We start from the raw sequence: 22,745 nt of genomic DNA, 5'->3' as shown, positions 1-22,745 counted from the left end.
CTCAGTCATTTAAACTGGAGGGTAACTTGTTCTTATTTTCTTTACTTTCTTTCCCTACACATTGAGGACAATATGTATGTTAAGTGTGGGGGAGGAAATGTGTTAAGTAGTTACTTTTGTTCTGTGATTGCATGAAATATTTGGATTTGTTGTTGGAAATTATTGCCTATGCTTAAAATGTTGCTTTTTGGCTATTGCTGATAAGGAGTTTCGTCCAGTTTTAAAGGGAAACTCTGTCAAAATTTTTTTCACAATTTTATCCAAATTTCAACTTTTAGCCCCAAATTTTTTGCTATCTACTTCAATTAAGTTCACCAATGCATGACAATTAAGTCCCTTTTTATTTAATTTTCTCCTATTTAAGTGAGATAATTTCAAGTAACTTGACAATTCGATGTTCACTCAACTTGGAAGCAATTATTTTGTGATTATAATTATTATATGTGAGAAAGTATATCTTGTAAAATAGAGAAAATTATGCCTACAATTTTGCAAGAGAAATGAAATCTCTCATCCTACCTGCTTTTACATGTAATTGATTTATATAGTTGCTAAAGTATTTTCTTCCTTGTATCTATATTCTTGAGAGAGTTGTTCTGTGAGGACCCAAAAATTTTCTTATTTATCGAATATTACATGTTTACTTAAATATTTATTTACTTATTTTCTCCGAATTATTTATTTCGACCATTTAAAAATTCATTTATATGGAACAATGCCTTTTTTATATTTTAAAGCGTTTTGTTGGAAAATTCAATTTTTGAAAATTCGTTTAGTTCGGAACAATGAGTACACGTTTTCGAGGCTATATTTGGATCGGGAATGTATTAATATTGGAGAATTAAGAATGATCAATAGTAGATAAAGAAAAGTTAATGGAGGAATTAAAGGTGAATGAGTTCTAAGTAAGTGTCTACCGCTTGCGTGTCGATAATATTTCGAAAGACGTGCTGATACAAATTTTTGGAGATTTGAGGAAGTAATACAAGACTCATGTGAAGATTCACAAAATTCATCTATTTTAAACTCTTAATTCAAGCTCATTTAATTATTTATTTGGCCAATTGCCCTGAATATTATTTTCTAACCTTTTTAGACCTAATTATATGGATTTATAGCTTAGTTATATTTTTAAAGTGACTTGTTTCAAAATTTAATTTTTGGAAGCTCGTTAAGTAAAAATAGTGAATACGCGATTGGAGTCAATAACCGATTCGAGGATACAATAAACTTGGAAAATTGGAGACTTGTACATTAGTCCTAAAATAGGTATTTTTTATGTATAAGTGTTCAAAGGTTAGTTAGTTATATTACCGTTATAAGAACTTCTTAGAAATTTCACTATATCGCGCTTAAATTGAAAATACGCGTTTTACGCCCGCGATTAATTGAGGAGCCTTAGACCATTATTTTTGGGACTATTAAGAGTGAATAATAATAATATGAATGTAAGTGCATTAGAGGTTTAGTGCACTAGTGCAATAAACTCAAGAGGAATCGAGCACGAAACGCAAGTGCACGTGCATTATTTTAGCGGACAACTTTGAGCAAATTTGAGCCACAAGTTTTAAGCCTACCTTAGAAGCTAATAACATTAGAATTTCCTTCCTCACATACACTCAAACAGCCGAGCAACAAAGGAAGAACAAGACCAGAAAATTCCTCCACTCTTTCTCCTCAATTCCTTGCTCAAATTACCTCCAAATTTTACACACAATACTCAAATCACTTGGTGATCAAGATAAGCTAGGAAAGGAGCTGCCTCTCACGGTTTTTCTCCAGCTCAAAGTGACCAAAATTTCTGTCTTAGCTCTCTAAGAAAGTAAGTAATGATCAATCACTTAATTCTTGATTTATGGAAGATAGATTACACTCATGAGCTCTTGGATTCTCATGGGCAGCTTTAAATTGTTAGAAAATTGGTGAGTGGGCTCTATGAAATCCCACAATGACTTTGATGATCTGATTTGATAAGATTAGATGTTAATTGTGTTGAGTAAGTGTTAATTTAGTAGAGTTAAGTGATAAAAGTGAAAAGGAAGTCAAATGAGGGGTTGCAGGTGAAGGTGCCGATTCTGCCCTGCCATTTTCGTGCATTTTAGTGTACTTTCTTGAAGTGTAATTGACTTGTTTCTGATGTAAATGTGTAATATAGGTTGTGTGTAAAGTTTCCTCAAGATTTTACGTGATTTGGGTGAGTGCATGTTGAGATTTAGAAAATTTGGCAAACTGAAAAATGATTCCCGTCACTACCAGACAGTCATCTTGTTTTGGCTATAATTCATCGCTCCGATGTCGGAATCGAGTGCCGTTTATGGCACTGGAAACTAGACATTCCCAGATTTGATTTGGTATAAAATTCACTTTCTGGTTCCTTTCGAATGAGCCAAACCATTCGTTTAAAAATTGCTGTCCTGTTTCGTTTGTCACTGGGAGGCAGATTATGAACTGTGATTTGATGCTCACGTATGAGCTGGTTATGGACAGATTTTGAAAATGGTTTCTACTGAGAAAATATAACCTTATGAGTCTAGTTTCTAACGCCACAAATCACACTCAATTCTGAGTTGAATTGAGTGATTTATGATCGAAATTCAAAACTGACTTTGTGAACGAAAACAGTGTTTTGGACAGATTTGAAACTAACTATGGTTTGGGACTTGTTATCCGAAGCTTCTTAGTGTAAATCATCTATCGAATGTACCTTGAACACATTTTGGACATTTCCTACTGGAATGAACCATGTTTGAGATGTCCCTTGACCAAATGTTTGGAAATGGAAAACAAAAAGCTCAAGGCAGTTTTGCCTTAGGATTTTTTGAAACTTTGGTTGTTTGGTTGACTACCTTTCCGAAAGTATTTATCCATGAAATTTGGTAGAGATATAGTCCTTATATGGTAGTATTATACTGCTAATTTTGGTGCTAATCTGATGCCGTTTCATTGCCTAACTAAATTTCCAAAATGCATGACTTGACTTTAGAAAACCCTTGTTTAACCAGGAAATTTGAGTAACTTTGAGCTACCATATCTTGTTGCTCAAAACCTCAATTCTCATTCTGCTTTTTCTACTCTAAACTTGGATTGCAACTCTAATAGAGTTTCAAATTTCAAAGTCTAGTTCGAATTGAACGAATTTTGCCGAATTTCCAAATTTGGCCAAAAAGAAACCCCGAAAGCTGTCTTCATGTTCAAAACAGCAACTTTGAGCCAATTTTTGAATACTTTCCGTCTAGAATCATGGAAAAGTGTATTCTATGAACTTTTTGTACCTTGGAAGAATTTTCCAACGGTACCAAGTTTTCCAATTTTTGACTTGTAAAGCGTGAGATACGATTTTTCTAATGTATCGTATCATAACTGAAATCTTCCGAATTCCAAGGAAATGGAATTTTTCAAGTACTCCTTATTCCTTCGATATTACTTGAACGTTTTATACTTGATTTCCAAGATGAAAACTAAATTTCTCCTGCACTTTGAATCCCCACTTGAGAGCCTCGATTTAGGATAATTTGGGCTCGTTTCACGAGACGTTCTACGATTGTACTATGGTACGATCTTCTTTAATAGTGGGGGTTTGTGAATGATAGTCTATTATTATTTGCTCAAGCGCACATGAGGACCTTCAAGAGGATCCCACAGTGAATGCCTAAAGCTCCGAGGGACATTTCTTCCTCATTACTTATATCGGTGAGTGTCAAGTGTATGAATACTGGATACAAATTTAATTGTTATGATTGTTTGGAGATTTTGAAAATAGAGACGAGTTTGTATTTTACCGCACTCGTTTTTATTTGAAATAAATGACTCATCATTCAAATGTACTAAATGAATTATGAATGACTTAATTGAATGAACTGAGATAATTGAATGATTGAATGAAATAAAATAGTATGCTATGGCTGCATACGTCGTTGGAGTGAATCTCCTCGATTCTTAAATGTAAATAGGGGACGCCCAAACTCATAGGCCGACCTTGGGCTCGAGCCGGCATGGGTTTGGTCGGGAACCTTGGCGAGCTATGAGATAATGAAACTCAACCTAATGAGAGGTCTTGCTTGGCATACTCGTGGAGTATCGCCTTACAAATGTTTTGCGGGCCCGGGAGGTGCACGGTGGACGGAGGAAAGTAAGTAGTGATCTACGGAATGGAAATACCGACCCGGTTGACGGAGTGTCATCGCGGGAAGGTATACGAATGATATCGGCAGAGCAAGTAGAACTTAGCTCCTGAGAGTTACTATATCCTTGAATTGTTTCTGTTTACTTTTCCCGCTCGAATTGTTATTTATTGCAATATTGTTGCTCTATTTGTTAAATTGGGATTGTTACTTGAACAATGTGCTTGCATGTGTGTTCTTGGCCTCACGAGTGTTTTACTCACCCTGTAGATTTGTTTTTCTTAACAGGATGGGACATGGATTGAACTTGGAGAAACCCCTTTTGGTGTACTTCTAGCTTAGGGTTTCTAATGTAATTTGGATTAGACCTCTTGTTGATTGTACTTTTGGGAATCTAATGTATGATTTGGGTATGTGATGTACCTGGATGTTGTATATTTTGGGAACTTGATGAAAGGGTTGGATAATCGTTATATATATTGTTAAGTTTGGAGGTTTTTCGCACTTTCTTACTTATCTAGTGTTGTTGAATAGTATTTGCATTAAGTTTAAACGAAAATTGCTTGAGTCCTGGTGAGAGTTGGGCAGGCGTTCCGCGGATACCCTTTGGTTCACCTTAGGGAGAAGTAGGGGCGTCACAGTTGGTATCAGAGTTTAGGCTTCAGATCTCTGTAGTGTGTCCTAGGCTTAAAAGTTTAGGATGCTGGACTGTGGAACTGGTTGGAAAGTTAAGTGACCGCTTGTGGGAATGAAATTTAGAACCTAGATTTGAATTAATGGACAACTGGGAGTCTCGATCTTGTAAGAGATATGAGAAATAGTATGAGATGACCAAATACAGTTTATTTCGTATTCTTGGACCCATTTAAGTTTTAATTTTAATTGTAAGTTATGGAAGGTAACGGTGGTAATGAACCGCCTCGGGGATGCTTTCTGATGATCCGTTATTGAGAAAGGCCTAAGGGAAATTCATTGGAGATATAATCCAAGTTGCTGAACTAGGACCCCATGTGATTGCCAGAAGGTTTACTCGTATCCAAATAACGGAATGATACGGGGGTCAATGACTGGAGATAGCTATCCGAGGAAACAGTGATAGTTCGAGAGGATAATCGAGAACTGAGGACAATTGTGAAGGCCCAGACTACTAGAATTCTAAAGTGGAGATTGAGATACTTAAGGAGCGAGGAAGACAAAGACTCCTTGTGAGAAGTTTTAAAAAGCTAAGACCCGACTTGTTAGGGTAGTGCTCGAAATTAAAGACAGGATGGATAAGTCAATGGCTGGGTGTGTTACCTGGGTTGAACAAGTGGAGAATGACAAGATATTTGATAAGGGACATGAGATCTAAAACTCTTAGTGCTGGGAATGAAAATGATCCTATGGAGGTAGTGAAGGTTTTTTGCTCCGCCAATCACTAAACTAGTGATTTAAACTATTTTAATAGTTTTTGCCAAAGATAGACGGGATGGCGCTCACTTAAAGGCCATTACATTTTGTATCTTGTTTCACTATATTTCCTACCTTTTGAGGCAATTAAACGTTATTCATGGCATGCTAGACATTACTGCTTCATGATTTCAAATCCATGATTGGGTTGTACCAATTTGCGATTATTTTGGTGTCTTCTCTTTTATTCTTGTATTTGTTTGGCGTGATAAAGGTATCACTTTTTAAACTCCGTTCATGTGCACTCACTTTATGTCATGCCTTTAAACATGTTAAATTTATGGGTGACCAAAAGAGTGAAAAGGATCGAGGGCGAGGGGTTAAGCAACCCCAAGCTCAAGGGGACGATTATAGAACGACTGCTGGACTGAATCAAAACCCTAGAAATGAATGAAAATAATCGTGTAGTTATTGCTATTAACCAGACGATTGATACCCTAGCACGATTAGTGGAGCGCTAAAGCCCTAAACCAATCAACCAACCTAAACACCAAGAAAGGTGTGAGGAATTGAGCAATTCTTGAAGTTCGTCCATCTAAGCACATGGAAAATCTAACCTCGAAATAGTGAGATTGATTTGAGAGGATACAATAAGGCACTGGTGAGAACAAGAGATTATGATTTCTTCTCGAATGATCTTGTAGATAAGTATTGAAGAGTGAACTGAGACATGGAATCTTAAGGAATAAATTCCCCTTATCTTGTTGAGTTTGTAATTATTGATAGTAATCTCATGGAGACTTAATAGCTCGCCCATGTTAAGCAGAGAATGATTAAGGTTTGTATTTCGAGGTAACCTATGAGCAAAAGAATGAAAGAGTATTATGGCTCGAGCTTCCATTGTGAATAGCTACTTATTTGATCTTTTGATTTACCTGGCAGGCTAGCATTTGACTTGAACCAACCGGTAAGATGACAAATTTGGAAGAAATGCATAAGGAAGTGGACCTCCTTCAAAAGGAGGTAGAATTTCAAAAGAAGTTGGCTGACTACTGGGAAGTGCGGTGGAAACAAGAATATGCTGAGAAAATTGAGTTGCTATATAAGAACGTAGAACTGAAAATGAAATACAAAGAAACTTCTCAAGCTGGTCAGGCCATGACTTCTCGTACGACTTGTGGATACTGTGGTAAGCCCAACCACACGGAGAATGAATGTTGGAAGAAATCGGGAAAGTACTTGTGTTGTGGTAGCACCGAACATCAGATTTCAACTTGCCCCAGTGCCCCTAACAAAAGGAAGAAATACTCAACAGTCAATTAGTTTCGCCTGAAGCAATTGAATGTCTGATGAGAGTAATTAATACTAATAGCTGTAAAGAGGACCCAAGTAGTAAAGGTTTCACAAGTCGAGATGGTTTGACTTCACTCGAGGGATAGAGGTTGTAACTTTACCCTAGACTAGACTGGCACTTTTAGAGATTTAATCTTTTGTATAAGGGAAAATCTTTTGTTATTTTGTATCTTGGTAACTTGGCATGTTTTGCTATAACCTTGTTGTTTCCCCTTCCCTTTTGAAATGGTTTGATAAACCTATCCCAATTTGATGTACCTATTATGATCCTTATGACATATGAAATTTTACTCCGCTTTTGATTGGTTTTATGACTTACATGTATGTTCAAATCTTGCCTCACACTTTTAGATTTATAATAAGACGTGAACGGTGTTAGACATAGTCAGGAGTGTGCTTGAGAATATAGACCACCCTAAGGTCTTGGAGGTGACCAGGGATCGTGACCAAATCGAGAGATTGGTGTTGAAGTTGGGATCCAATGTTTGATTGCCAATTTGATATTTCAATACTGTGAGACTTGGGTTAGTGAAAAGAAATCTTTAGTAGATTTGATGAGCATAATGATTGAGGGATCAGATATCACATTTGGAATGGAAGCTTGAGGCAATAAATATATATAGATTATCGAGACTTGAACGATGTGACCATTAAGAACAAATACTCCATTGTCTCACATAGCCGGGGATTTAGACCAATGGCAAGGAGATGTGATATTATTCAAGTTGAATTTAAAATAGAGATATTACCAGTTGAGGACCCTAGAAACTGATGTGTTTAAAATCACTTCTAATTCAAGATAGGGACACTTTGAACTTTCAATTAAGCCGTTGGATTGACCAATGCACTAGCAGTGATTATGACCTGAATGCATCGGGGTTTTAAATCCTAATTAGATTAATCTGTGGTAGCATTTATTGATGATATATTGGTATATTCTAAAGTTTGAGGAGATCATGAAAGATACTTGATGATGTTTTACAAATCTCAAGAATGCACCAACTTTCGTTAAGTTCGATAAATGTGAGTTCGATTGGAGGGAAATAGCCTTTTTAGGTTATATAATATCTAAGAAAGGAATTGTTATTGACTCAACTACAGTGGAAGTTGTTTAAGAGGAAACGACTAGAAAATCCTACCGAAATTTGGAGTTCTTGGAGGTAATCGAACCTTTCCTTTGGTTTGATCAAGAAATTTTCTAAGAGTACAAGACTTGGCAGGTTATTTGGAATTTTAAATGTGAGGAAGAATTTTAAAAGTGAAAGGTGTTTAACCGATGCACTTGTGTTAGTCCTACCAGGCGGAGGAGGTAGTTTTGTGATTTACCCAAATACTTTAAAGGATAGATTAGAATGTATACTAACGATACAGGATGAAACGATTGTGTATGTTTCTAAAAAGTTAATATATAACGAGAGAAAATAACCAACTCATGATTTGAAATTAGTGACGGTAATAGTAGCATTAAGAGTGAAGACGTTACCTATGTAAGGTAGACATAAGTCCGATTATGTTGCCCTATGATCTGGGAATTAAAATATCTAATGAGGAAAAATCAAGGTTTGATTGCTAGTTGAATGAATAGAAATTGTGCAGCATGGGTTGGAAAGCGTAAGTTAGTGATTGATCTGATAGACTAAACCATTACGAGAATGACATTGTCCTAGGTGTGAATTTCGAGGACGAAATTCCTTTTAAGGAGGGGAGGATGTGAGGACTCGAAAATTTTCTTATTTATCGAATATTACAATTTTACTTAAATATTTATTTACTCATTTTCTCTGAATTATTTATTTCGACCATTTAAAAATCCATTTATATGAAACAATGCCTCTTTTATATTTTAAAGCGTTTTGTTGGAAAATTCAATTTTCGAAAATTCGTTTAGTTCGGAACAATGAGTACACGTTTTCGAGGTTATATTTGGATCGGGAGTATATTGATATTGGAGAATTAAAAATGATCAATAGTAGATAAAGAAAAGTTAATTGAGGAATTAAAGGTGAATAAGTTCTAAGTAAATGTATACCGCTTGCGTGTCGATAATTTTTCGAAAGACGTGCTGATACAAATTTTTTGGAAATTTGAGGAAGTAATACAAGACTCATGTGAAGATTCACAAAATTCATCTATTTTAAACTCTTAATTCAAACTCATTTAATTATTTATTTGGCCAATTGCCCTGAATATTATTTTCTAACCTTTTTAGACCTAATTATATGGATTTATAGCTTAGTTATATTTTTAAAGTGACTTGTTGCAAAATTTAATTTTTGGAAGCTCGTTAAGTAAAAATAGTGAATACGCGATTGGAGTCAATAATCGATTCGAGAATACAATAAACTTGGAAAATTGGAAACTTGTACATTAGTCCTAAAATAGGTATTTTTTTATGTATAAGTGTTCAAAGGTTAGTTAGTTATATTACCGTTATAAGAACTTCTTAGAAATTTCACTATATCGCGCTTAAATTGGAAATACGCGTTTTACGCACGCGATTAATTCAGGAGCCTTAGACCATTATTTTGGGACTATTAAGAGTGAATAATAATAATATGAATGTAAGTGCATTAGAGGTTTAGTGCACTAGTGCAATAAATTCAAGAGGAATCGAGCACGAAACGCACGTGCACGTGCATTATTTTAGCGGACAACTTTGAGCAAATTTGAGCCACAAGTTTTAAACCTACCTTAGAAGCTAATAACATCAGAATTTCCTTCCTCACATACACTCAAACAGCCGAGCAACAAACGAAGAACAAGACCAGAAAATTCCTCCACTCTTTCTCCTCAACTCCTTGCTCAAATTACCTCCAAATTTTACACACAACACTCAAATCACTTGGTGATCAAGATAAGCTAGGAAAGGAGCTGCCTCTCATGGTTTTCTCCATCTCAAAGTGACCGAAATTTCTGTCTTGGCTCTCTAAGAAAGTAAGTAATGATCAACCACTTAATTCTTGATTTATGGAAAATAGATTACACTCATGAGCTCTTGGATTCTCATTGGCAGCTTTAAATTGTTAGAAAATTGGTGAGTGGGCTCTATGAAATCCAACAATAACTTTGATGATCTGATTTGATAAGATTGGATGTTAAATGTGTTGATTAAGTGTTAATTTAGTAGAGTTAAGTGATAAAAGTGAAAAGGAAGTCAAATGAGGGGTTGCATGTGAAGGTGCCGATTCTGCCTTGCCATTTTCGTGCATTTTAGTGTACTTTCTTGAAGTCCAATTGACTTGTTTCTGATGTAAATGTGTAATATAGGTTATGTATAAAGTTTCCTCAAGATTTTACGTGATTTGGGTGAGTGCATGTTGAGATTTAGAAAATTTGCCAAACTGGAACTTGATTCCCGTCACTACCAGACAGTCATCTTGTTTCGGCTATAATTCATAGTTCCAATGTCAGAATCGAGTGCCGTTTGTGGCACTGAAAACTAGACATTCCCAGCTTTCATTTGATATAAAATGTATGTTCTGGTTCCTCTCGAGCGAGCCAAACCATTCGTTTAAAAAATGCTGTCCTGTTTCGTTTGTCACTGGGAGGCAGATTATGAACTGCAATTTGATGCTCATGTATGAGTTATTTATAGACAGATTTTTAAAATGGTTTCTTCTAAGAAAATATAACCTTATGAGTCTTGTTTCTAACGCCACAAACCACACTCAATTCCGAGTTGAATTGAGTGATTTATGATCAAAATTCAAAACTGACTTTGTGAACGAAAACAGTGTTTTGGACAGATTTGAAACTAACTATGGTTTGAGACTTGTTATCCGAAGCTTCTTAGTGTAAATCATCTATCGAATGTACCTTGGACACATTTTGGACATTTTCTACTGGAATGAACCATGTTTGAGATGTCCCTTGACCGAATGTTTGGAAATGGAAAACAAAAAGCTCAAGGCAGTTTTGCCTTAGGATTTTTCGAAAATTTGGTTGTTTGGTTGACTACCTTCCTGAAGGTATTTATCCATGAAATTTGGTAGAGATATAGTCCTTATATGGTAGTATCATACTGCTAATTGTGGTGCTAATCCGATGCTGTTTCATTGCCTAACTAAATTTCCAAAATACATGACTTGACTTTAGAAAACCCTTGTTTAACAAGGAACTTTGAGTAACTTTGAGCAACCATATCTTGTTGCTCAAAACCTCAATTCTCATTCTGCTTGTTCTATTCTAAACTTGGATTGCAACTCTAATAGATTTTCAAATTTCAAAGACTAGTTCGAAATGAACGAATTTTGCCAAATTTCCAAATTTGGCCAAAAACCAACCCCGAAAGCTGTCTTCATGTTCAAAACAGCAACTTTGAGCCATTTTTTGAATACTTTTCGTCTGGAATCATGGAAAAGTGTATTCTATGAACTTTTAGTATCTTGGAAGAGGTTTCCAACGGTACCAAGTTTTCCAATTTTCGACTTGTAAAGCGTGAGATACTATTTTTCTAATGTATCGTATCAAAACTGAAATCTTCCGAATTCCAAGGAAATGGAATTTTTCAAGTACTCCTTATTCCTTCGATATTACTTGAATGTTTTATACTTGATTTCCACGATGAAAACTAAATTTCTCCTGTACTTTGAAACCCCACTTGAGAGCCTCGATTTAGGATAATTTGGGCTCGTTTCACGAGACTTTCTATGATTGTACTATGGTACGATCTTCTTTAATAGTGGGGGTTTGTGAATGATAGTCTATTATTATTTGCTCAGGCGCACACGAGGACCTTCAAGAGGATCCCACAGTGAATGCCTAATGCTCCGAGGGACATTTCTTCCTCATTACTTATATTGGTGAGTGTCAAGTGTATGAATACTTGATACAAATTTAATTGTTATGATTGTTTGGAGATTTTGAAAATAGAGGCGAGTGTGTACTTTACCGCACTCGTTTTTATTTGAAATAAATGACTCATGATTCAAATGTACTAAATGAATTATGAATGACTTAATTGAATGAAATGAGATGATTGAATGATTGAATGAAATGAAATGGTATGCTATGGCTGCATACGTCGTTGGAGTGAATCTCCTCGACTCTCAAATGTAAATGGGGGACGCCCAAACTCATAGGCCGACCTTGGATTCGAGCCGACATGGGCTTGGTTGGGAACCTTGGCGAGCCATGAGATAATGAAGCTCGACCTAATGAGAGGTTTTGCTTGGCATACTCGTGGAGTATCACCTCATAAATGTTTTGCGGGCCCGGGAGGTGCACGGTGGATGGAGGGAAGTAAGTGGTGATCTACGGAATGGAAATATCGACCCGGTTGACGGAGTGTCATCGCGGAAAGGTATACGAATGACATCGGCAGAGCGAGTGGAACTTAGCTCCTGAGAGCTACTATATCCATGAATTGTTTCTGTTTACTTTTCCCGCTCGAATTGTTATTTATTGCAATATTGTTGCTCTATTTGTTAAATTGGGATTGTTACTTGAACAATGTGCTTGCATGTGTGTTCTTGGCCTCACGAGCATTTTGCTCACCTTGTAGATTTGGTTTCCTTAACAGGATGGGACATGGACTGAACTTGGAGAAACCCCTTTTGGTGTACTTCTAGCTTAGGGTTTCTATTGCAATTTGGACTAGACCTCTTATTGATTGTACTTTTGGGAATCTAATGTATGATTTGGGTATTTGATGTACTTGGATGTTATATATTTTGGGAACTTGATGAAAGGGTTGGATAATCGTTATATATATTGTTAAGTTTGGAAGTTTTCCGCACTTTCTTACTTATCTAGTGTTGTTGAATAGTATTTGCATTAAATTTGAACGAAAATTACTTGAGTCCTGGCGAGAGTTAGGCAGGTGTTCCGCAGATACCCTTTGGTTCGCCTTAGGGAGAAGTGGGGGCGTCACATGTTCATCAAAAGAAAAAAACAAATAACAAAAAAGAGAAAGAAAAAATTTCAATAAATTCCAGTACTAAGTAATTGGGAGTTTTCATTTGAAAATGTCGACTTTCGCGTAAAAAGGTATTGGAATTAAGGAGAAATAAGTGAACTACGGAGTAATTAGGGATCTTTATCTAAAAATATTGATTTTTGCCTTAAAAGACACTTTCATCTTTTTAAGAATGAATAAAGGAAAAATAAAGTGAATAGTTCCCTCTTAAATCTCATAAGTTAGCATATTTCATTTCAAAGGAAGAAACTCTGAGGTGATAATTGTGACGCCCCCACTTCTCCCCAGGGCGAACCCAAGGGTATCCGCGGGACGTCTGCCCAACTCTCGCCAGGACTCAAGACAAATCAAATCGAACTTAACGATACATACCAAATACTACGAGTCAAAATAAAGAAAAGTCGCTTCCTTAACTAAATATTTAAATCTTACATCATGTCCACAAAAGATACATCAAGTTCCAAAATGCAACCATTAAAAGTCGACTACACATTTACAGCCCCGATTCCAATCAAAAGTATAATCTAGTCGGCTTTACCAAAATCTTCCAATCCAACCTGTTAAGGAAAACAAACTAATAGGATGAGCCAATACTCAGTGAGGCCAAGAAAACACACATGCAAACACATAATCCAAGTAGCAACAACAATTACATTGTAGGTAAGGCTATCAAATTCGAATAATTCACATTTCGAATAGGAAAAATAAACAGAAATAATTCAAGGATACTGTAGCTCTCAGGAGCTAAATTCCACGTAGTCGAGTCGAAATCTTGATCACATCTCACGTTGACACTCCGTCAACCACATAAGTATCAAATCCGTAGATACACCACTTTTTTTCGAATCCCGTCACCGTTACACCCCCTTACCGGGCCCGCTCATCAAAGTTTTTGATAATACTCGAATATATCATGGCAATACTGCACGAGTAATGCCGAGCAAGATCTCTCCAATAGATCATGCTCTACGAATATCTCATGGTTTGCTAAGCTTATCGACCAATCCCATGCTGGCTCGATTCGCAAAGTTAGCCAACGAGTTTTGGGCGTCCCCCGAATATGAATACGAATACGAATATAAGTCGATGAGCAACGCTCAAATCGACGATTCCAAATAGGAATCACAAATACGGATCACATATACGAATCACAAGTACAAATCACATCCACATTACCATGTACAAGTTGGATACGAATTCACACAGCAAAATTCGAATATAATTTTATTTGAAAGAGAACGAGTGCGATAAAGTACACCCTCGTCTCAAAATTTCAAATTTACATAACGGATAAGAAACAGATAACCACTTAACAACAAGTTCATGCACTTGACACTCACAGTGATTCAAGTAGCGAGTTCAAATGATGGTTTAGGCGTCTCCCGTGAGATCCTCTAGAAGGTCCTCTTGAGCGCCTGAGCATTTAATAGTGAATTATCATTCACACATCCCAATTATCAAGGAAGATTGTGCACTAGTACAATCTGGGGAAATTTCATGAAAATGAACCTCAATTACTAGTAAATCGAGGTTCAAGTGGAGTTTCTTAATGTACAAGAGTAATCGAGTTTTGTTATCTTGGAAATCAAGCATAAACGTTCAAGTATTATCGAAGGAATAAGGAATACTTGAAAAACTCCAATTCCTTGAAATTCAGAAAATTTCAGTTTTGATACGATATTTTGAAAAAAATCGTATCTCAGATTTCACATGTCGAAAATTGGAAAACTTGGTACCGTTGGAAACCTCTTCTAAAGTACTAAAAGTTCTTAGAAGACACTTTTCCATGTATCTAAGTGGAAGGTGTTCAAAAATGAGCTTAAAGTTGCTGTTCCAAATCACCCAGGATTGAGCCGGGGTTGGTTTTTCGCTAACTTTGAAAATTCAGCAGAATTCACTCGTTGCAAACCAGCCCTTGAAATTTGTAGCTCAATTAGAGGTGCAAGTAAGGTTTAGGTCAGAATAAGCGGATCGAGAATCGGAGTTTCGAGCACCAAGATATAGTAGCTCAAAGTTGGGTAAATTTCAAGACTGTTAACAAATTTCCAGATTTGGTTCCGACTTTGGACCTTTAGTTAAGTGTCGAAACGGACTTGGATTGATACCAAATTTTGCAGTATAATACTCCTATATGAAGGGTATCTCTCTATCAAATTTCGTGGAAAAATACCTTTCGGAAAGGTGGTTAACCAATCAACCAAAGTTTGAAAAAATTCTCAAGGCAATCTGCCCTTAATCCTTTTCTTCCCAAATCCAATCGTTTGGCTAAGAAAATCCTCCAATCATGGTTCATATGTGAAAAGAAAGTTTAAGAAACATTCATGGTACATTTGGTAGGTGTTTAGCATCAAGAAATTCATTTAGTAAGACCACCACAAATGTCACGTCAAATCTGTCCAAATCCAAGGCTTTCAAGAACAAAACAGTCACCGTATTTTGATCATAACTCACTCAATTTAACTCGGATTTGAGCATGGTTGATAGTGTTAGAAAATACATTCATAGGGCTGTGATTTCACAGAAGAAATCGTTTTAAGTTTCTGATAAGTGAATATTTAACGTACATTTTGTACGAATTTGGCATGAATTTTTGGTATGTTTTGAGAAGATTAAAGCCATATTTGAACTCTTTTGGTGATAATTGCTTAAATATTGTTTAAGGGTTAAGAAATTGATAAATGTGTGGATTAATGCGTTAATTTTGTGAAATTGTGAAGGTAATTGATGTATGAAATTCATGCACAAGTTGAAAGAAATGTCAGGGTCATCCAGAGGACAAAGTACACAAGAAATTGGGAGCAAAAATGTAGAAAAAAGGAAGAAGTGAAAAACTGGAAAATTGATCAACACGGATCCGAGCTCGGATCCGTGTGTACAAGAGGGATCCGACCCCTCGTCTGTACTTCTGGCGGAGTGTATCCGAGGTCAGGACGATCCGACCTCGGATCTATCATGGAAAGTCCTCGGATCCTCTAATCCGAGCTCGGATTCTTTTTTCAGCCCTCGGATCTGTGGCTCGGATCTGTCTCTCTCTTCAGCAAGTGGCACAGCCGTTTTTCTTTACCTTTCTCACAACTTTTCCAGCTATTTTGAGGGACAGAAATCGGTGGCACATGCTTCTGCAATAAAAGAGAAGACCAAATGAGTGTGGACAAAAGGAAACATCATATCTTTGACTTCTTTTTACAAAATCTGAGTGGAGGAAATTATGAAGTGAGAGGAATTGAATTTCTACCACCTTTTATGCAGAAACACAGGGGAGAAGCCTGGCATTACCATACGTAGCTAGTTTTCCTTCTTGCAACAAGTTTTCTCTCTAGTTAAGAGTTCTTAGAGAAGCATTTGGTTTTTCACTTGTAACCATCTTGTACAAGAACATAGCAGGAATTGGAGAGCTTTACCTTCAATTGGCTAAGCTTTCTTTTACCTTTCTTATACTTGTACTTCATGACGTTTTGCATTAATAAACTTGTGAGTTTGATTGTTAAATCATTCATGAGTAGCTAATTTTCTATATCTAGGGAGTAGATGAAACTTATGGCTAAATAATATGAATTGAAGGTGATGTACACTTGTTAGATCTTTTATTAACTTGTCTACTTGTGTAGCTGTGATTACTTGTTGTTGATTGATCACCAATAGCTTGTTATTAGTTGTTATTATTCAATGAGGATTGGTAATAACAATGGATACACATGAGTAGAACTTGAGTTGTATGTTCATGAAAATAGAGATACACTTAGGTGGATTATTTAGCATTTCATGAAATAAATCAGAGTAGTAGTAGTATTTCACCATGAAAATAGGGAAATCTATATTGCTCTAGGCCATTTCATCATGAAAATGAGACTTGGTAATTTTGGAAATGAATCTCTGGTTAAACAAGAATAATAGCAAGAAGTAAATCCATTAATTTGTGTTGTTTATTGCCATAAGTGGAATCTACATCCCTAGAATCTTCCTTAAGTGAATTTTCGCTATTTGCATTTAGCATTTGTTAAACTAGATTTGTAGATTATAGCATTATATTTTCTCTGCTCAAATTAATTGTAAGTCTAAATAATAGAGAAAACAAGGGCTTAGTAATTGTTTAAATTGCTCCTCGTGGGATCGACCCGATACACATCTTGTACCACAATTGCGACCTGTATACTTGCAGTCCAACGGGTGTAAATTCGGAATTAAACTTGCATTGATAGTAAAAATTCCGTCAAGTTTTTGGCGCCGTTGCCGAGGAGCGGCAATATTAGGGCCTAATCATCTCTATTAATTTAGATATTTTCATTGTTTTTATTCAAGTTGTTGAATTAAAACTGCAAAATTTCTCTTGTTTTTATTTGTAGTGTATGCACCGGGAGTATCGAGAAGTCGCACCTTTCGATCCAGAAATTGAGAGGACACTACGTAGACAAAGGAGGCACACACAACAGCAAGAGGAACAAGAGATTTGGCAACCGATGGAGGAAATTTTGATAGAACTACCATTTGAAGAAGAAATGGCTGAAAATGAAGCAAATAGGCGAGTTCTACGAGATTTTGCTCTACCGGGAACACAAGGATCTCAAACAAGCATAGTAAGGCCTACGGTAAATGCTAACAATTTTGAGATTAAGCCATCACTTATCCAAATGGTTCAACAATCTCAATTTGGAGGTAATGCTGTAGAAGATCCTAACTCACACTTAGCTACATTCTTAGAAATATGTGATACAATTAAAATGAATGGAGTTAGTGATGATGCTATAAGGTTACGGTTGTTCCCATTTTCATTAAGAGATAAGGTAAAAATGTGGTTACACTCTCATGCTCCTAACACTTTTACCACATGGGATGATTTATCAAGGGCATTTTTGAATAAGTATTTTCCACCTGGTAAGACTGCTAAGCTAAGAATGGATATCACTGGTTTTAATCAAATGGAAGGAGAATCATTATATGAAGCATGGGAAAGGTTTAGAGAGTTGTTACGGAAATGTCCACACCATGGACTGCCCGAATGGCTGATTATACAAACCTTTTATAATGGTTTATCTTTCTCCACTAAAACTATTATTGATGCAGCCGCAGGTGGAGCTTTAATGGGTAAATCACCCCAAGAAGCTCAGAATTTGATAAAAGAAATGGCCGCAAATAACTACCAATGGGCCAATGAAAGAGGTAATACGAGACGTCACGCAGGTATGATAGAAATGGACAGTCTCAATATGCTGAGTGCTCAAATGAATAATGTGATGAAATTGCTAAGTAGACAAGGTGGAGTTGGTCCAAGTTCATCTAATGCACATGTAGCGTGTTGTTCTATATGTGGAGGTGAACATGATACTAATGAGTGTGTTGATTCTGAGCAGGTACAATTCGTTAATAATTACAATCGTAATGCTCAAAATAACCCCTACTCGAATACTTATAATCCGGGGTGGAGAAATCATCCAAACTTTGGATGGAAAGATCAAGGAAATCAACCAAGGCCAACCAATCCACCGGGATTTCAATCAAGGCAACAACAAGCTGAAACTAAACCTGGTTGGGAGATGGCAGTGGAAAAGCTCGCAAAAGTTACTTCAGACAGATTTGAGCGAGTAGAAGGAAGGTTGGACCAACTCACTACAATGTACAGGAATGTAGAGGTCCAAATTGGTCAAATTGCTAGTTCATTGAATAATCGAAATCAAGGCGAATTACCTAGCAAAACAGAGGTCAATCCTAAGGAGCAAGTGAAAGCCATTACTCTTCGTAGTGGTAAGCAATTAGAAGATCCTCCAGTGATGGAAGTTGAGAAAGATGAGAATGAAAAACAAGAAGAAAAGCAGAGGAACCAAGAGGCGATAGTGGAAGAAAATAGCCGGGAGGAATCAAGAGAAAATCAACCATCATCTTCCGCTACCATTCCAATACCTCCTGCGATTCCATTTCCACAAAGATTAAAGCAAAATAAGTTTGATAAAGAGTTTGAAAAATTTGTTAAACTGTTCAAACAATTGCACATTAACATTCCTTTTGCCGATGCTATTTTGCAGATTCCGTCTTATGCGAAATTTCTCAAAGAAATCATGACTAGAAAAAGAAAGTTGGAAGACTGCGAAACAATAGCATTAACGGAGGAATGTAGTGCAATTATTCAAAATAAGCTACCACCGAAGTTGAAGGATCCAGGGAGTTTTTCTATACCTTGCACCATAGCTAACGTTGATTTTTCTAAAGCATTGTGTGATCTTGGTGCTAGTGTATCATTAATACCTTTAACGGTGGCTAGACAATTGGGTTTGCATGAGCTTAAACGCACAAATATTACTTTGCAACTAGCGGATCGGTCTATTAGATATCCATTGGGAGTGTTGGAGAATGTATTGATAAAAGTTCAAAAATTTATCATTCCAGTGGATTTTGTGGTATTAGATATGGAAGAAGATATATCTATGCCAATTATTCTAGGTAGACCATTTTTAGCTACTGCAGGTACTATTATTGATGTAAAAAATGGCAAGCTTAAGTTTCAAGTAGGTGAAGAAGAAGTAGAATTTAATTTGAATGAAATGAAAAAATACCCTTCTTTTACCGATCATGCTTATTCTATTGGCACAATTGATAAACTAACCCAAGAGATGAGTCAAGTCAACCTTGACTTAGATCCTCTTGAGCATTGTTTAATGAGTTTAGGTAAGCAAGAAGATGTTTGTGAAGAAATTGAAGAATTGGCCAAGTACTTGGATTTTCAAGCACCTTATAAAAGGGGTAATTTGTATGAAAGTCTTGGCCAAGGAAAAGGGTTTTCACAACCTTCAGAAATTGAACCTCCAAGGTTAGAGCTTAAGCCACTTCCAACTCATCTAAGGTATGAATTTCTTGGAGAAAATAGCACTTTACCTGTAATTGTTAGTGCTGACCTTGATGATGAGCAGTGTGCAAAGTTGTTAAGAGTTTTAAGAAGGCGTAAGAAGGCAATTGGATGGACAATTTCAGATATTAATGGTATAAGTCCTTCTATATGCATGCATCGCATTTTATTGGAGGACAATTGCAAACCAGTGGTGGAAACACAAAGAAGACTCAATCCAAACATGAAAGAGGTGGTAAGAAATGAAATTCTTAAGTGGCTTGATGCAGGTATAGTCTTTCCTATCTCCGATAGTGTTTGGATTAGTCCAATTCATGTGGTACCAAAGAAAGGTGGAATAACTACAATCGTGGGTAAAAATGATGAATTGATTCCATCAAGACTTGTGGTAGGGTGGAGAGTGTGCATTGATTATCGTAAGTTAAATACGGTAACAAGAAAAGATCATTTTCCCCTACCATTTCTTGATCAATTATTGGAGCGAATAGCTGGATATGAATTTTATTATTTTCTTGATGGTTTTTCAGGATATAATCAAATAGTTATAGCTCCAGAGGATCAGGAGAAAACCACATTTACATGTCCTTATGGCACTTTTGCTTTTAGAAGAATGCCATTTGGTTTATGCAATGCTCCTGCAACTTTTCAACGATGCATGATGGCTATTTTTTCTGATTATATTGAGAAAATTATGGAGATATTTATGGATGATTTTTCTGTGTATGGTTCATCTTTTGATCATTGTCTTCATAATTTGGAATTGATTTTGCAGATATGCGAGGAAACAAATCTTGTACTAAATTGGGAGAAATGTCATTTTATGGTAAAAGAAGGAATTGTCTTAGGACACAAGATTTCCTCCATGGGAATTGAGGTGGATAAAGCCAAAATAGAAGTTATAGAAAAATTGCCACCCCCAAGCAATGTCAAGGGGATAAGGAGCTTTTTAGGACATGCTGGCTTTTATAGACGTTTTATTAAAGATTTTTCTAAAATAGTAAAGCCATTATGTGAGTTATTATGTAAAGATACTACTTTTCAATTTGATGACAATTGTTTGGTTGCATTTGAAAGGTTGAAAAAGGAATTGATTTCGGCCCCAATTATAACTTCACCCGATTGGTCACTACCATTTGAATTGATGTGTGATGCAAGTGACTATGCGGTTGGAGCAGTTTTGGGACAAAAGAAAGAAGGACGATTGCACGTCATTTACTATGCTAGCAAGTTGCTAAATGAGGCACAACTCAATTATGCAACGACAGAAAAAGAGCTATTGGCAGTGATATTTGCTTTAGATAAATTTAGATCTTATTTAGTAGGATCTAAAGTTATTATATATACGGACCATTCAGCTCTTAAATATTTGCTACATAAGAAGGATGCAAAACCTAGACTAATTCGGTGGATTCTTTTATTGCAGGAATTTGATGTGGAGATAAAAGACAAAAAGGGTTCGGAGAATCTAGTTGCAGATCATTTATCACGTTTGGAATATATTCCAATCAAAGATCAGGTTCCAATTCAAGAGAATTTTCCGGATGAGTTTGTCCTAGCACTTAGAAATTCTCCATGGTATGCAGATTTTGCTAACTACTTGGTCAGTGGAGAGATTCAAAAGGGGTTTAATTATCATCAAAAGAAGAAATTCTTACATGACGTCAAAAGTTACTTTTGGGAGGAACCATTGCTATACAGACATTGTGCCGATGGTATGATACGTAGATGTATTCCTGAAGATGAGGTACATAATGTTTTATATCATTGTCATAACTTTGAAACAGGTGGTCACTTCAGTACTTCAAAGACTGTGGCAAAGGTATGGCAATCAGGATTTTATTGGCCAACTATGTACCGAGATGCTAGGGAATATGTTAAAAATTGTGATGCATGCCAAAGAACTGGAAATATATCTCGAAAAAATGAAATGCCCCTGACTACGTTCTTGGAAGTTGAGTTATTTGATGTATGGGGTATTGATTTTATGGGACCATTTCCTAGTTCTTTTAATAATAAGTACATCTTAGTAGCAGTGGATTATGTTTCTAAATGGGTTGAAGCAATCGTTTCACCTACTAATGACTCTAAGATTGTACTTAGATCCCTTAAAAAGAATATTTTCAGTAGATTTGGTATACCCAAGGCCATAGTAAGTGATGAAGGGAAACATTTTTGTAACAGACAATTGGATTCCTTATTGTTTAAATATGGTTGTAGGCACAAGACATCACTTCCATATCATCCTCAAGCCAATGGACAAGCAGAGTTAGCTAATAGAGAGATAAAGCTCATTTTGGAGAAAACTGTGAATAAATCACGCAAGGATTGGGCTACAAAGCTAGATGATACACTATGGGCTTACCGAACGGCATTTAAGACACCCCTAGGGATGTCGCCGTATCGTTTAGTCTATGGGAAAGCTTGTCACCTACCTGTGGAGATTGAGCACAAAGCTTATTGGGCAATTAAATCTATTAACATGGATTTTAATTTTGCAGGAGAAAAGCGATTACTTGAGCTAAGTGAATTGGAGGAACACCGACTACATGCATATGAAAATGCCAAAATTTATAAAGAAAAGATCAAATATTGGCATGACAAGCATATTATTCCTAAAAAATTTCAGGTAGGGCAACATGTACTTTTGTTCAACTCACGCTTGAGGTTATTTCCAGGAAAATTAAAGTCAAGGTGGTCGGGACCATTTGAAGTAACTCAAGTATTTCCTTATGGAGCAGTGGAAATAAAATGAGAAAATGGTTCTCCATTTAAAGTAAATGGACAAAGATTGAAGCCCTATTTGGCCGGAGAAAATGTTCCTAAAGGAGTAAATTACTCCTTAGGAAATGCAATGGAGAATTAAAGAAGTTATAGGAAAGTCGAGCCAACGACTATAAACAAAAGCGCTTGTTGGGAGGCAACCTAATAATAATAGTGTATTTGTGTGTTTTTATGTGTTTTTTTTACATTTTGGTGTAATTTAATTGACTAATTAGATGTATTTCACTTGTTTGTAGGAGATACGGGAGTTTTATCATCCATCTTGGAGGTGCACTTGAAGAACATGTTGGCAGGGAGTTTTTCTTACCAAATTGTATTTGAAGTGCTTAAAATTTCTATGCCTATACAT

The 22,745-nt window shown here is 36.2% G+C and overlaps 1 protein-coding gene, 1 long non-coding RNA gene and 1 other non-coding gene across 3 annotated transcripts; 1 reads left to right on the top strand and 2 right to left on the bottom strand.

The window, feature by feature from the left end:
• Positions 1-13,113: 13,113 nt before the first annotated feature.
• Positions 13,114-14,154, bottom strand: LOC140008575 (uncharacterized). Its single transcript, XR_011816076.1, has 2 exons — positions 14,121-14,154; positions 13,114-13,337 (listed from the first exon to the last, which is right to left on the bottom strand). It is a non-coding gene; the product is annotated as an uncharacterized lncRNA (long non-coding RNA).
• Positions 14,155-17,663: 3,509 nt separating this feature from the next.
• On the bottom strand, positions 17,664-17,770 carry LOC113719619 (small nucleolar RNA R71). The gene has a single exon (XR_003454938.2). It is a non-coding gene; the product is annotated as a small nucleolar RNA R71 (small nucleolar RNA).
• A 199-nt stretch (positions 17,771-17,969) lies between these two features.
• LOC140016128 (uncharacterized) lies at positions 17,970-22,367 on the top strand. The gene is made up of 4 exons (XM_072069370.1): positions 17,970-18,602; positions 18,798-20,625; positions 21,400-21,588; positions 21,676-22,367. The coding sequence occupies exons 1-4, from the start codon at positions 17,970-17,972 to the stop codon at positions 22,365-22,367; spliced, it is 3,342 nt and encodes a 1,113-aa protein (XP_071925471.1).
• Positions 22,368-22,745: the final 378 nt, after the last annotated feature.

The sequence above is a fragment of the Coffea arabica genome, chromosome 1e (genome assembly GCF_036785885.1).
Source record: "Coffea arabica cultivar ET-39 chromosome 1e, Coffea Arabica ET-39 HiFi, whole genome shotgun sequence".
Lineage (NCBI taxonomy): Eukaryota > Viridiplantae > Streptophyta > Magnoliopsida > Gentianales > Rubiaceae > Coffea > Coffea arabica.
Note: the sequence above shows the minus strand (reverse complement) of the source record. Positions and strands in the feature narration are given on the sequence as shown.